The sequence below is a fragment of the Anguilla anguilla genome, chromosome 9, assembly GCF_013347855.1.
Source record: "Anguilla anguilla isolate fAngAng1 chromosome 9, fAngAng1.pri, whole genome shotgun sequence".
NCBI classification, from domain to species: Eukaryota; Metazoa; Chordata; class Actinopteri; order Anguilliformes; family Anguillidae; genus Anguilla; species Anguilla anguilla.
The window spans coordinates 52,250,807-52,262,891 of NC_049209.1; the positions used below are offsets into that span (position 1 = coordinate 52,250,807).

The 12,085-nt window shown below is 52.0% G+C and overlaps 1 protein-coding gene across 6 annotated transcripts in view; it reads left to right on the forward strand.

Moving 5' to 3' along the window:
* The window catches only part of stim1b (stromal interaction molecule 1b), a 35,338-nt gene extending 23,506 nt beyond the window's left edge, over window positions 1-11,832 (forward strand). The window contains exons 8-14 of one of the 6 annotated variants that reach the window (XR_004766980.1): window positions 2,566-2,743; window positions 2,932-3,099; window positions 3,348-3,448; window positions 4,056-4,288; window positions 6,202-6,227; window positions 7,539-7,602; window positions 9,469-9,605. Coding sequence is in view for 5 of the 6 variants with exons in the window: in XM_035434098.1 (XP_035289989.1) it covers window positions 2,566-2,743; window positions 2,932-3,099; window positions 3,348-3,448; window positions 4,056-4,288; window positions 6,202-6,282; window positions 7,539-7,902; window positions 9,469-9,940 (1,597 nt within the window). In the remaining variant the exon portion in view is untranslated. Of the gene's footprint in view, window positions 1-2,565; window positions 2,744-2,931; window positions 3,100-3,347; window positions 3,449-4,055; window positions 4,289-6,201; window positions 6,283-7,538; window positions 8,048-9,468 lie in introns of those variants that run through there. The other 5 variants (XM_035434098.1, XM_035434094.1, XM_035434095.1 and 2 more) reach the window with 5 other exon arrangements.
* The last annotated feature ends 253 nt before the right edge of the window (window positions 11,833-12,085 follow it).

Sequence of the window (12,085 nt, forward strand, 5' to 3'; positions counted from 1 at the left end):
CAGCGAGCCCGTCTAGCGGCGGTTGGCGCGCTCACGCACGCGCGCGCCGTGTTCCGCCTCGCCGTCACTAGTCATCCGGACGCGTCTCCCTGATTTGTATCTCACTTCCTGTCTTCGCGGGAGCGGCCTAACGCACGCTCAGGATTTAAACTCTGGCGAATCCTCGCCGGTCCGGCCCGACGGTGCGCCCTACGCTCGGCAGTTTGCATATTTATTTGACCGTGATTCATCGCAGAGATCAGAGGAAAAGCAGCCTGGGTTTATGCCCGGGGCCGACAGGCAGACGGCGGCCAGGACCTGTTTTTCCTTTTGTGAGGGAATCGTTTTTTTGTTTTTGTCGGCTCATGAAAGTCACGTCGTGTTTATTTTGTTTGGCGTTCTCAGTCCGGCCTTTGTAACTGGAGTCTGGTCTCGTGACTGCGCTGATCTCCGTAAATTGAGGAGAGCGCACACTTGGCGTAGACGCCCTCCTGAACGCGCGTAGCTAGCCGACAGTCTGCGCGCAGACTGCAGCTTCCCGGTCCGCCAGAGGGGGCGCTGTTGGCCGATGTGGCAGGGGATGCTGAAACCCCCGCTCCTCCCCCGCCCATTGGGTGATGCTGCGGCCAATTGCACGTCACCTTGTGCGATCTCTGGTCACGGTTGGCTCAGTCGTGATAGTCGCGGTTCCATTTGTATTTGAAGGGCAAATTGCTGAACGTGGTTGTGTACACAGTACTTGCAGGAATTTAAGAATTTTCTTTCAGTCCATAGCTTACTGGATTCGCTCGCCGTTTTCTGTTCGACGATGATTCGCGACTACACGCGCGGTTTGTTTATTGCCTTTTTTCACCTCGCAATAACAGTTTGACGAGTTCAGCAACCACATAAAAAAAACGACCTTACCGACCCGAAGGAAACAGCAGACGCCTCCTCATTTGTAAGTCTAAGTTAAGTGTGCTGCTTGTTGACTAAATCCAGGCCCCTGTCATTGGGCCAATTCAGAGCGTACAGGGAATTTGCACTGCAAAAAAAAAAACAGCTTTTCCTGTGACTCAACAGTCACAGATTTTACGCCCATTTTACGTCAATTAAAGCTTGTGTTTGTGTGAGGAACAGTTAAAAGAACACACTTATAAAATGGCCCCGTGTTGATTGTGTGATTCTAAGCTGATGGTTATCTCTTCTGACTGAGTGCTGCTTCCTTACAGAGTTGTGCTTATTAACTGTTTAACCATCGCTCACTGATTTTGTCCAGAAGATCTTGGTGGTCCGTGGATTTGCGTTGTCGTATAAATGGCATTGATCATTTTGCTGTTTCTGTCTCTCACTAAGATGGACTGTGCTTTCTTGCTCTCGTTCTCTCTCTCTCTTTCTCTCACTCCTTGCTTTCTCTCTTTCCGTGGTTATCTGAATTCCTGGGCTGAAGGTCTACTACCTAAACAGGATAAAGAGCTCCCTGCTCAAATTCTCACTGAGTCTTCGCTGGGCTCAAAAGGAATGCTCCCCCTGGTGGTGTCACTTTGCACCTTGAAAAATTGCACCGTGGACATTCTCTCTCTCTCTCTCTCTCTCTCTCGTTTTCATAGCTAGCCTCCGCAAAACTAACCAGATGAAATGAACGTTTTAATATAAATAAAATCTTTCTCTCCCCCTTCTTCCCCCCCCCCCTCTCTCTTTCTCTCCGCCCTGTCAAACTTGGCTCTTGATTGTAAACGACAGGAACAGCAGCGCTCCTGTATTTAACAGGAAGTGAACAGCTGTCAGGTTTAGCGGGCAGAAGAGCATGACGCTCAAATACCCTTCCTCCCACCACCCTAATCCCCACACGGCTCTGTGGTATAGCACTGGAGGCCCTCCAGCTGCTGATGTCACAGCCCCTGATGATGTCACAGATATAGCCTTTAATACCACCTCGGCAATTACATTAAAATAAGTGACATTAAAATGTGAAACCTCCGCTGGGTTAGCACCCCCCCCCCCCCCCCAGTATCCTGTGTGCTGCGAGCTGCGTATTTAGGCCTGGCATCTGTCACATGTGCGTGTTACCGGGATACGAAGGAGGCCCCCTGTTCTGTCACTGTTAATTGGGATGTACTGTATAGAGTTGTTTTCTGTAATACTATTTGTTTGCACTGCTGTCCTGTTTAGTCTCAACAAAAAACTAACCTGGTTAAATTGAAGTTTTAATATAAATGAAATCTCTCTCCCCATCTCCCTCCCTCTCTCTCACCCTCCCTCTCTTTTTCCCCTCTCTGTCTCTCTCTTTACCTCCTCTCTCCCTCCATCTTCCTCCTTCCTCCCTGCTCCTCTCTTACCCCCCTCCCCCTGTCCCCCTCTCTCCCTCCCTCTCCCTCTCCCTCTCCCTCTCTTTTTCCCCTCTCTCGGTCTCCCTCTTTACATCCTCTCTCCCTCCATCTTTCTCCCCTCTCCCTCTCTCCCCCCCTCACCCCATCCCCCCTCTCCCACCTCGCCCTCCCTCACTCAATCCCCCCTCCTCCCCCTCCATCCGTCTCTTCCCCTCTACTCTCCCTCCCCACCTCCTCCACCTCCCTCCCCGTCCCTCTCCCCCCCCCCCCCCCCCAGGCTGCAGCAGGCTCAGGAGGAGCACCGCTCGGTGGAGGTGGAGAAGGTGACCCTGGAGCAGCAGCTGCGGGACGAGATAAACGCCGCCAAGCAGGAGGCGCAGCGGCTCAGGGAGCTGCGCGAGGGCACCGAGAACGAGCTCAGCCGGCAGAAATACGCAGAGGAAGAGCTGGAGCAGGTGCGCCACCTGGCGTCCGGGAGGACGTACTGCACCGCGTGCCACAGACACTACCAGATACTCCCGAGCACTGATTCACAACTTCACACAAACCATGTTACTGTTTGCAGCTCAGGTTTAAACTACGACTACGTTCAAGCAACTGATTAAATTGTGTCTCTGTGTGTGTGTGTGTGTGTGTGTATCAGGTGCGCATGGCCCTGAAGAAGGCGGAGAAGGAGCTGGAGTCTCGGAGCAGCTGGTCTCCACCCGAATCACTGCAGAAGTGGCTGCAGCTGACTCACGAGGTGGAGGTGCAGTACTACAACATCAAGAAGCAGAACGCTGAGCGCCAGCTGCTGGTGGCCAAGGAGGGGGTGAGAGACCGTCTGTGGGGGGGTGGGGGGGGAGACTGCCTGGGGAAGGAGACCGTCTTTGTCTAATAGGAGAGAAACCATCTATGTTTGATAGGGGAGAAACCACCTGTGTCTGATAGAGGGTAAACCGTTTGTGTAACTGTACCCTGTGTCATGACTCTGCACTAAATCATGACTGTGCCCTGTGTCATGACTGTGCTTTCTGTCATGACTGTACCCTATATCATGACTGTGCTCTGTCCTGGCAGGCAGAGAAGATAAAGAAGAAGAGGAACACCCTGTTTGGGACCTTCCACGTGGCCCACAGCTCCTCGCTGGATGACGTGGATCATAAAATCCTGACGGCGAAGTGAGTTCCTCTCCCCTCTCTGTCGCTCCCTCACACGCGCTCGAGTACGAAAAACACAGAAACAAAAGCAAGAAATGTCAGCTGATAACTCCTGCAGGTTAAATACCAAACACTCAGAGCAGGAAGTGCAAGGTAATCACTGACCTTAAAGGTTTTAGAGAAGCTTTGTGTGGTCAGGGTGTGAGCTGTTTCTTTGAGGAAATGTCCCGACTCCTGGTTTTTTGTATTTGATCGAGCTTTGGAATCGTGTGATTTAAAGGCTTCCTAAAGCCTCGTCGATCTGTGGTGTCCCAGCATGCACTGCTCGAATTTGGTTAATCCTGCTGCAATAGGGACATTTCAAAGTAAAATTTAAATCAAATCATTCAAACTCGCATTCTTTTTCTACTCTCTCCTCCCCTATCCCTCTCCCTTCTCTTTTCTATTCTATTCCTTTTTCCTTCTTCCTATCTCTCTCCCTGTCACTGTCTCTCCCTCCATCCCTTCCTCCCTATCTCCTTCCCTCCCTTTCTTTCTCTCTCTCCCTTCCTCTCCCCCCTCTCTCTCCCTCCTCCTCTCCCCCCCCTCCCTCCCCCCCGATCCCCCCCTCCCCCCCGCCCCGCCCCAGGCAGGCTCTGGGGGAGGTGACGGCCGCCCTGCGGGAGAAGCTCCACCGCTGGCAGCAGATCGAGATGCTGACGGGCTTCACCATCGTCAACAACCCGGGCCTGCCCTCGCTGGCCTCCGCCCTCAACCTGGACCCCAGCTTCATGGGGGGGCGGAGCCCGCCCCAGCACCTCATCTTCTCTGACGACATGGACGACATGGACGAGGACATCATGTCGCCGGGAACACTGCAATGTAAGGGCCACGTTGCCAGGGGTGCTGGGGGCGGGGCTGGGGGGATGGGCTGCCAGGGGTGCTGGGGATGGGGCTAGGGGGTGGGTTGCCAGGGGTGTTGGGGGCGGGGCTAGGGGGTGGGTTGCCAGGGGTGCTGGGGGCGGGGCTAGGGGGATGGGTTGCCAGGGGTGCTGGGGGCGGGGCTAGGGGGATGGGTTGCCAGGGGTGCTGGGGGCGGGGCTAGGGGGATGGGTTGCCAGAGGTGCTGGGGATGGGGCTAGGGGATGGGTTGCCAGGGGGTGTTGGGCGTGGCTGGGGGCTGGAGGGGTGGGAACCTGGGGAGGATAGGAGTTCATTTTTTATTTAACCTTCATTTTTTAATTTTAAAAAAATTGAATGGGAAGTCCCATTGAGGTAAGGAATCTCTTTTCCAAGACATGGAGGAGGGCGGAGCCTCTGAGGGCGGAGTTGAGGGAGCTGGGTGGGGCTGGGAGTGATTGGGCAGGGCCTCACCTGCATATTTAAAAGGTACAAATAAAGAACCTGATAAAATAGCAGTCCGAACATCCAGAAAAAAATGCTCCATTTTCCAGAACTTTCCAGCATTCACTTCTGTCTTCTATTGTTTTCTTGGTTTGAGATTTTTTTTTTAAATTTAATTTCATCACCAGTGAAAAGCAGTGAATACTTCAACAGAACATCTGAAGGGCTTTTTGTCAGAGCCAGCAATGTGAGGAGTTTGAAGAGATTGCCTAATTTGGAAGTGTTCGAAAAACCAAAACATAAATGTGAGATGACTTCAAACGGTTGTGCTGGTGTGCGCTCGCACAGTAAGTCCAGGTCCGGAGCATTAGAGCGTTGGATTTCAGTTTTTTTTTTAGATTTTCCCCCAGTAGCCATGGTAACAAGGAAGGCTGCGGGACTGCGTTTCGCTGTGCTAAGACCATAGAGTCTCCGACACGAGTCAGTGCCCAGATACAGCATTTCCTTTTATGAAAACCCAGGGATCGTTAGAATAAGAATAATATGGCTGTGATGTCATCTCCCGCTCAATCACGTGTCACATGTCCTGTGGATTCCGCTCACACTGGAACATTCGCTGTCACCAAGCGAGGCTCTGGCTGGATTTGAATTCTGAGTGATTTACGCTCTCCATGTCGCCATGACGAGGAACGTGTGACTGGCAGGAAGTGAAGGAGTTAGTCCATAATGCAACGCTCCCTGTGTGAAAGGAATCACTGTTGAAGACTCAGATCTTCGAATGAAGAGGAGATACAGTAGACTTATTTTCCTCCTGTGGTACTGATCCCCGGCCCATCTGTGACCTGTCAGAGCAGAGTGTGCTGTTTTTTTAGCTGGTCTGTCAGTCTGGGCAGAGTGCAGAGGCTGGGTGCTGTTGGCTGTGAGAATGTACTGCAGGGTTGACCTGAGTTTTAAACCTTGGAAGGGTATGTTTTTTAGAATGTTTTTCTAAATTCTTAGTCAGTGTTCTGGAACTCCATTGCTTTCAATTTTAAGTAGTAGTGATTGTTCAGCAACATTCTAATGCTGATGTCACAATCGCTACTGGTAATGGAAAGCAATGGAGTTCTAGAACACTGACTTAGAACTTTGAAGAAAACATTCCAAAAAAGCCCTATTCTTCAAGGGGTTAAAGGGTTAATTGTTCTTGTGCAGTCAGTCCTACTCCTAAGAGCTGTAATTTCAGACTGAGGTCAGGAATATTTTTTCTTGCACATTGTTAACATTGTGTGGAGCAGCTTGCTAGATCAGCTAGTGAATAGTGTTAGGGCATTTAGGTCCAGGTTTAGGTGGATACTCTCTAGTCTGTAGGTGTGACATTATGATAATAATGACCCCTCCCATCTCCCTGCCTCCTTCCCTGTGATCGGCCCCCTCGCACTGCCTCCTGCCCTGTGATTGGTCGACCCCAGACGCCGCCTGGCAGATGGACCGGCGAGTGAGCGACCTCTGGCCCATGTGTTCCGACAGTCTGTCGCCGTGGAAACAGTCCGGTTCGCTCAACCCCGCCCCCTTTTCTTGCTTTCTCCGTCCCTCCTAACCCCCAAAAAAACAAAACAAAAAACCAAACCAAACCGAAGCAGACGCCGAATGCCTCTTTGTTTCCTCTCCTTCATCCCCTCACCCTCCACTCCCACCCTTCTGCGACTCCCGAACTGGCCGCACATACCCCTCGCAGTAAGGGGTGGGGGGGGGGCAGGGGGGGGGCAGTTTTCAGACTAACATCTCTTGTCCCTCCTTGTCTCCTTCTCCTCTTTCTCGAAACAGGTTCTTCTCTTTCATTTCCCTCTGTTCTCTCTTCTTCATACATCCATCCATCCCTCCATCTGTCCGTCCGTCTGTCGGCCTGCGAGCCCGGTGGCTCACCCCTGTCGCTCGGCGCTGTCGCACCGCGCTAACCCCCCCCCCCGCCTCCCCCCGGGCCCGTCCGGACCGCTTGCTCCCGCCACCGCCGCTCCGTCTCACGCCACCGCGGCTCGCCGCGTCACATGACCCCGTCGCGCGGTTTCTGCGTCTGAACGCGTTCCCGTCACTCGCTGCCACAGCAGGGTGTTTGTCCTTGGAGCGATGCGGGGTGAGGTCTGATTGGAGGAGAAACGCGTTCCGCTCCAGCCCTATTGGCCGTCAGGGGCAGAGTTCCGATTGGTGCAAAGCTCCTTGGAGCCAAAGACAAACTCCTCGGTTGTGCGATGCCATCGTCCATTCTGTACGCTTTCACGCATCGTGATTTCACTCTCTCTTTCTTTTTTCCTTTCCACCTGTTTCTCATCCTCTCTTTTGTCCTCATTCTGCTTATTTTTTTCTTTATTCAACTTAATCACGTAGATAATGCAGAACTGTGTGAATGTTCTTTAATTGCCTGTGGGTGCGAGTGTGTTCATGTGTAATATAATAGTATTGAAAAAGGTGTTTATTGTACAATTGTCTCTAACAGTATGTAACATACGTATGTGGGACATATAATGATATGCATGTGTGAATCCTTGTATGTTATACTCTGTGTGTATATATATGTCTATATGTATATGCATATGTGTGTGTGTATGTATATGTGTGTATATGTATATGCATATGTGTGTGTGTATGTATATGTGTGTATATGTATATGCATATGTGTGTGTGTATGTATATGTGTGTATATGTATATGCATATGTGTATGTGTGTGTATATGAGTGTATATGTATATATGTATGTATATATGTGTATATATTGGCGTATCTGACTGTGCCCCTGGTGTTGTCCCCGCAGCCCCCAGCCTGATGTCCCTGCGGCAGCGGCACGTTGACCCCCAGCTCTCGGGGGGCTCTCAGAGGTTGGTAGAGGGGCGTCCTCCCACGGGGCAGCAGGGAGAGGGGGGCGGCTCGCACCCGTCCCGGCCCCGCCCCTTCCGCCGGCAGACCCGCAGCCACTCCATCGGGCAGCTGGAGTTCTCCCCGCTGCCCCCTCTCTCCTCCTCCGTCTCTCATCCCTCCATCATCTGCTCCTCCTTCGGCCCCTCCCCCCGCCACTCCGGCTCTTTCTGCCCCGCCTCCGCTTTCCTGCCGTCGGACGGTCTCCCGGGGCTGCCCCCCACGGGCGAGGAGGCGCAGTCCAAACGCTCCGGAAGTTTCGGGTACCCCGCCCCCCCCCGGATTGGCATGTGTGTGGGGGGAGGACCTGTTTCCCTCTCCTGTGTTTTTAACAGAAATATTAGTTTGGAGTTTTCGCCCTCCTAACTCTCCAATAACCCTCTTAGGAATTTTGGAAGGAAAATGGAAGACCGCATCCTGGAAAACCTGGAAAACTTGGAATTTTTAAATGCTGTTTTCCAGTCTTTGGAAAATGAGAAAATTGCCTAAATTTCCAAGAAAACAAGTAGTTGTCCTGGAACATATTTTTAGTGCGGGGTTATTGGCCAAGATCACAGGTGCCCCGGTCCGTGATCAAAGTTTTCCCACTGCATCCCCATCCCCAGTCCCAGTCTTCCCCTGTACATATTACAGCTGTTATTGCATCAAATGTCCTGGAAAATAATGTCTTGAAAACAGTGGGAACCCTAACTTACCCTTACTGTAAAAGACAGTAAAATACTGTAAAATTCAATCAATTAAAAGTTTCACTTCTGAAGTTCCCTCTAAAATTGTGTTGTGTTGCAGTGGAGAGTTGACCTTTGGTTACCTCTGTCCGATCTGACTCAGATTTTTGGATAGCCCCCCTCACCCCCCCCCCCCTTTACGCCCTTAGCATTCGTCTCACTTAACATCTGTTCCAAATCATTGTCAGCTTCCCTCCAGTTCCCATACCCACCCCCTCCACCTCCCCACCCATCCCATCCCGCTACCAACTTCCTCAGTACTCCCCCATCCCATCCTGTAACCAACTTCCTCAGTGCTGTCGCTACTGTTGCAAACTCTTTAGCCCTATAATTTAAGCAGAAATGTCAGGTCAGGACATGTTGATTTATGAAAAGCAGATGAAACCACGCGAGACAATGCAGTAGATCAGTGAAGATGCTCCCTTTAGCATTCAGACAGAGCTAAACCAGTGTTGGAGTACACCGGCACTTTGTGTAATGCAGGTGCATGTGGTCTGAAAATCCAGTGTGCATGATATCGTTTTAAGTGCACGGGACCTGTGCTTTGTGTCAAATTAAGTGCGCCCCCTGTTGGTCACTGCAGTTACATCAGCTTTTTCCACAAGTGTTGTCGTCTTTACGCATCCTGGATCTGTGGTGTCCCAGCATGCACTGCTCTAATTTGGTTCGTCATGCTGAATTAGGTTCATTTCAAAGTGAAATTAGAATCAAATTATCCAAACTCACTTTCTTTCTCTACTCTCTCCCTCTCTCTCTGTCTTTCTCTCTCTTTCCCTCTCTCTCCTTCCCTCTCCCCCTCTCTCCTCCCTCCCCCCTCTCTCTCTCTCTCCCTCTCCCTCTCTCTCCCCCTCCCCCCTCTCTCTCTCTCTCCCTCTCCCTCTCTCTCCCCCTCTCCCCCTCCCCCTCTCTCCCCCTCTCCCTCCCCCCCTCTCTCTCTCCCCCCCCCTCCCTCTCCCCCTCTCCCCCTCTCCCCCCCCTCTCTCCCCCCCTCCTCCTCCCTCCCTCTCCCCCTCTCCTCTCTCTCTCTCCCCCCCTCCCCCCCCTCTCTCCCCCCCTACTCCTCTCTCTCTCTCCCCCCCCTCCCCCCCCTCTCCCCCCCCTCAGGGACCTGAACCGCTCGGACTCGGACTCCTCCCTCTGCCTCTCCCACTCGGCCGATCAGCTCCGCCTGGCCGCCTCCTTCGGCTCCCGGGGCCACGCCCCCGTCAGGCCCACCTCCCTCCTGGCCGGCCACGCCCCCAACGGCGGGGCCCGCCTCCCGGAGGGCGGAGCCGACAGCCCGCTGGTGATGAAGAGGGCGTACGTCATCGAGAAGTCGGCCAGCCTCGGCGAGATCAACACCACGCTGGTGGGCCTGTCCCAGTCCGAGTCCTCCCGCTCCCTGAGCCCCGCCTCCACCGAGCTGGACACGCCCTCCCCCGCGGGGGTCGCCCGGGGCAACGGCAGCCGCATCCCCCAGTTCACCGCCAAGAAGAGCCCCCTGGAGGAGGACAGCGGCTCAACGGGCGAGGACACGGACTCCACCGCCTCCCGCAAGAAACACACTTTCAAGATCTTCAAGAAGCAGAAGAAGTGAAGTGACAACCCTGCGCTCTTTTCTGAAATTAGTTTTTTTTTATTTTCGGTCCTTGGTTTAAAAAAAATTGAGATTTATCTGTTCACCAGTGTGTCACCTGACACGGTGATTGATTGGCAGGTACTTTATTTTTATCTTTCAAATTTCTTTCCGGAGGGATAACTGCGGGAGCAGTCGGTTATTTTAGTTTTTCAGGTATAAATACTTTGTAGGTGTTTCCTATTTTTTTTGGCTTTAGGTTATTTTTTTAATGACTTTGGTCATTGGGCCAGAGTGAGCAGAGGTCTGAATGTATAGCGCTATTTATTCTTCAGGATACAGTGCCAGTTTCACAGGGGAATCCTCCCGCGGTCTTTGTGGATTCTGTAGCTTTAAATCGGTCGGTTATTTGCATGTCCAGGTCTTTGTTTGATTGACAGTGTTACACTTTTAGGTGTTTGCTTGGTCTGTGCCTCTTTTCCCAGCACGGGATACAGACGCTGTCCTTCTCCTTTTTTTTGGGGGGGGGGGGGGGGGTCCTGCCCTTCCCCCCTCCACACCCCCCTTTTCTGTGCTGACAAGAAGGGTTGTACCGTGTGACCAAACGACAGTTCTCACATTTCTCAACAACGCACAAACGCACAGGAGACGCGCGGCCGCTGACGGCGGCATTGGGGTCTCACAGACGTCCCGCGCGCGGTCGACCTCCGGGCCCCGCGGACCCCCGTACGGGGCACAGAGGAGCCGAAATCATTCCCGTTTACTCTCTACTCCTGTCTATGCATGCCTGGGAAGAGATCACTGCAGCTCCACAGAGCAGCAGGAACCGCCTCAGCTCTGCATGTGATGTGGGACGGTCTGGAACTCCTGTTAGTTTACAGAGAGGAGCTTCTGCTCTTTGGTCCACAGTCGCAGGACTGCTGGGATACGTGCAGCTCGATGCTGCAGGACGCTGGAGGACCCCCCTTAATCTTCCTTTCAGACCAAAATTTCACAGAGAAATGTGTGTGCCATCCCAGAATGCCCTGGGGCAATGATGAGTGGTATCCCAGAATGCCCTGTGGCAATCAATCCCAGAATGCCCGGGGGCGATAACTGATATGACGGAATGCCACGAGGAAATGGGAGACCTCCCAAAATGCCCTGGGTGCTGTCTCAGAATGCCAGAATGCCAAATGTTTGATATCCCAGAATGCCCTGGGTGATGGGCCCCTTTATTCATAAATCATCAGAGCGATGGAGCCGATGCTGGAACAGCACTCCTGCTGTCAGACCCTTTGTGAATACAGGTAGAGTTCTGTGCCTTTTGGAATGGGTGGGTCGACCGCCTCCCGGGATCCCGGCTCGGGACCGAAGGACTATGCAGGTGTGTGGCGTTCGGTCCACCAGAGGGGCCGATTGGTCTCGGCCCCAAACTGTGGAGAGCAGCGCACCTTTAAGCACCTGGGCTGATTAGCTAACGCAGCCCAGGTGCGTGTGCTCTCTCCACCAGCCGGCGCAGCCGAGACCAATCCGCCCCTCCGGCGGACAGAATGCCTCCAGGTGTAACCCACCAATCACAGAACACGGTGTAACCCACCAATCACAGAACACGGTTTGTTTCTGGTTTCTCCCAGGATGAGGTTGGTAACATTACCTTCAAAAAAAAAATTCTGAGTTTAAAGAGAGAAGGTTGTTTTTTTTTGTTGTTTTTTTTTTGGAGCATCGGCCGTTTATATTTATATAAACATTTAAAAATGAATTTGTATGACTTTGTTTTGCACGATGACGCTTTGATTGGATACTGCTGTCAGACAGTGTATCGTCTGTCTGTCTGTCCGTCTGTCCTTCCCCCGCTGGTGTACTATGATCCTCTCCACAGTCTATGCATGCCACCTGATGCCACTCCCAGATGGCAGAATTATAGGGGCAAGGGGGGAATAAAAAACAACAAACTCTTTTTTTCCTTTTTAGCTTTTACTCTTATCTTTGTACAAATTTCATTTTATTTTTTTTTGCATCTTCTGTGATGTTGTGAGACTGAAAGTCTCCAGGATTTTACGACACTCCTGCATGACCAGCAATAAAAAGTATTTTGAACGAAAAAATGTTTTTTCTACATCTCTTTTATTCTTTTTTTTTACTTTTTGTGTTACCTCTGTTCATTTAATTTATTCTAGCTTAACG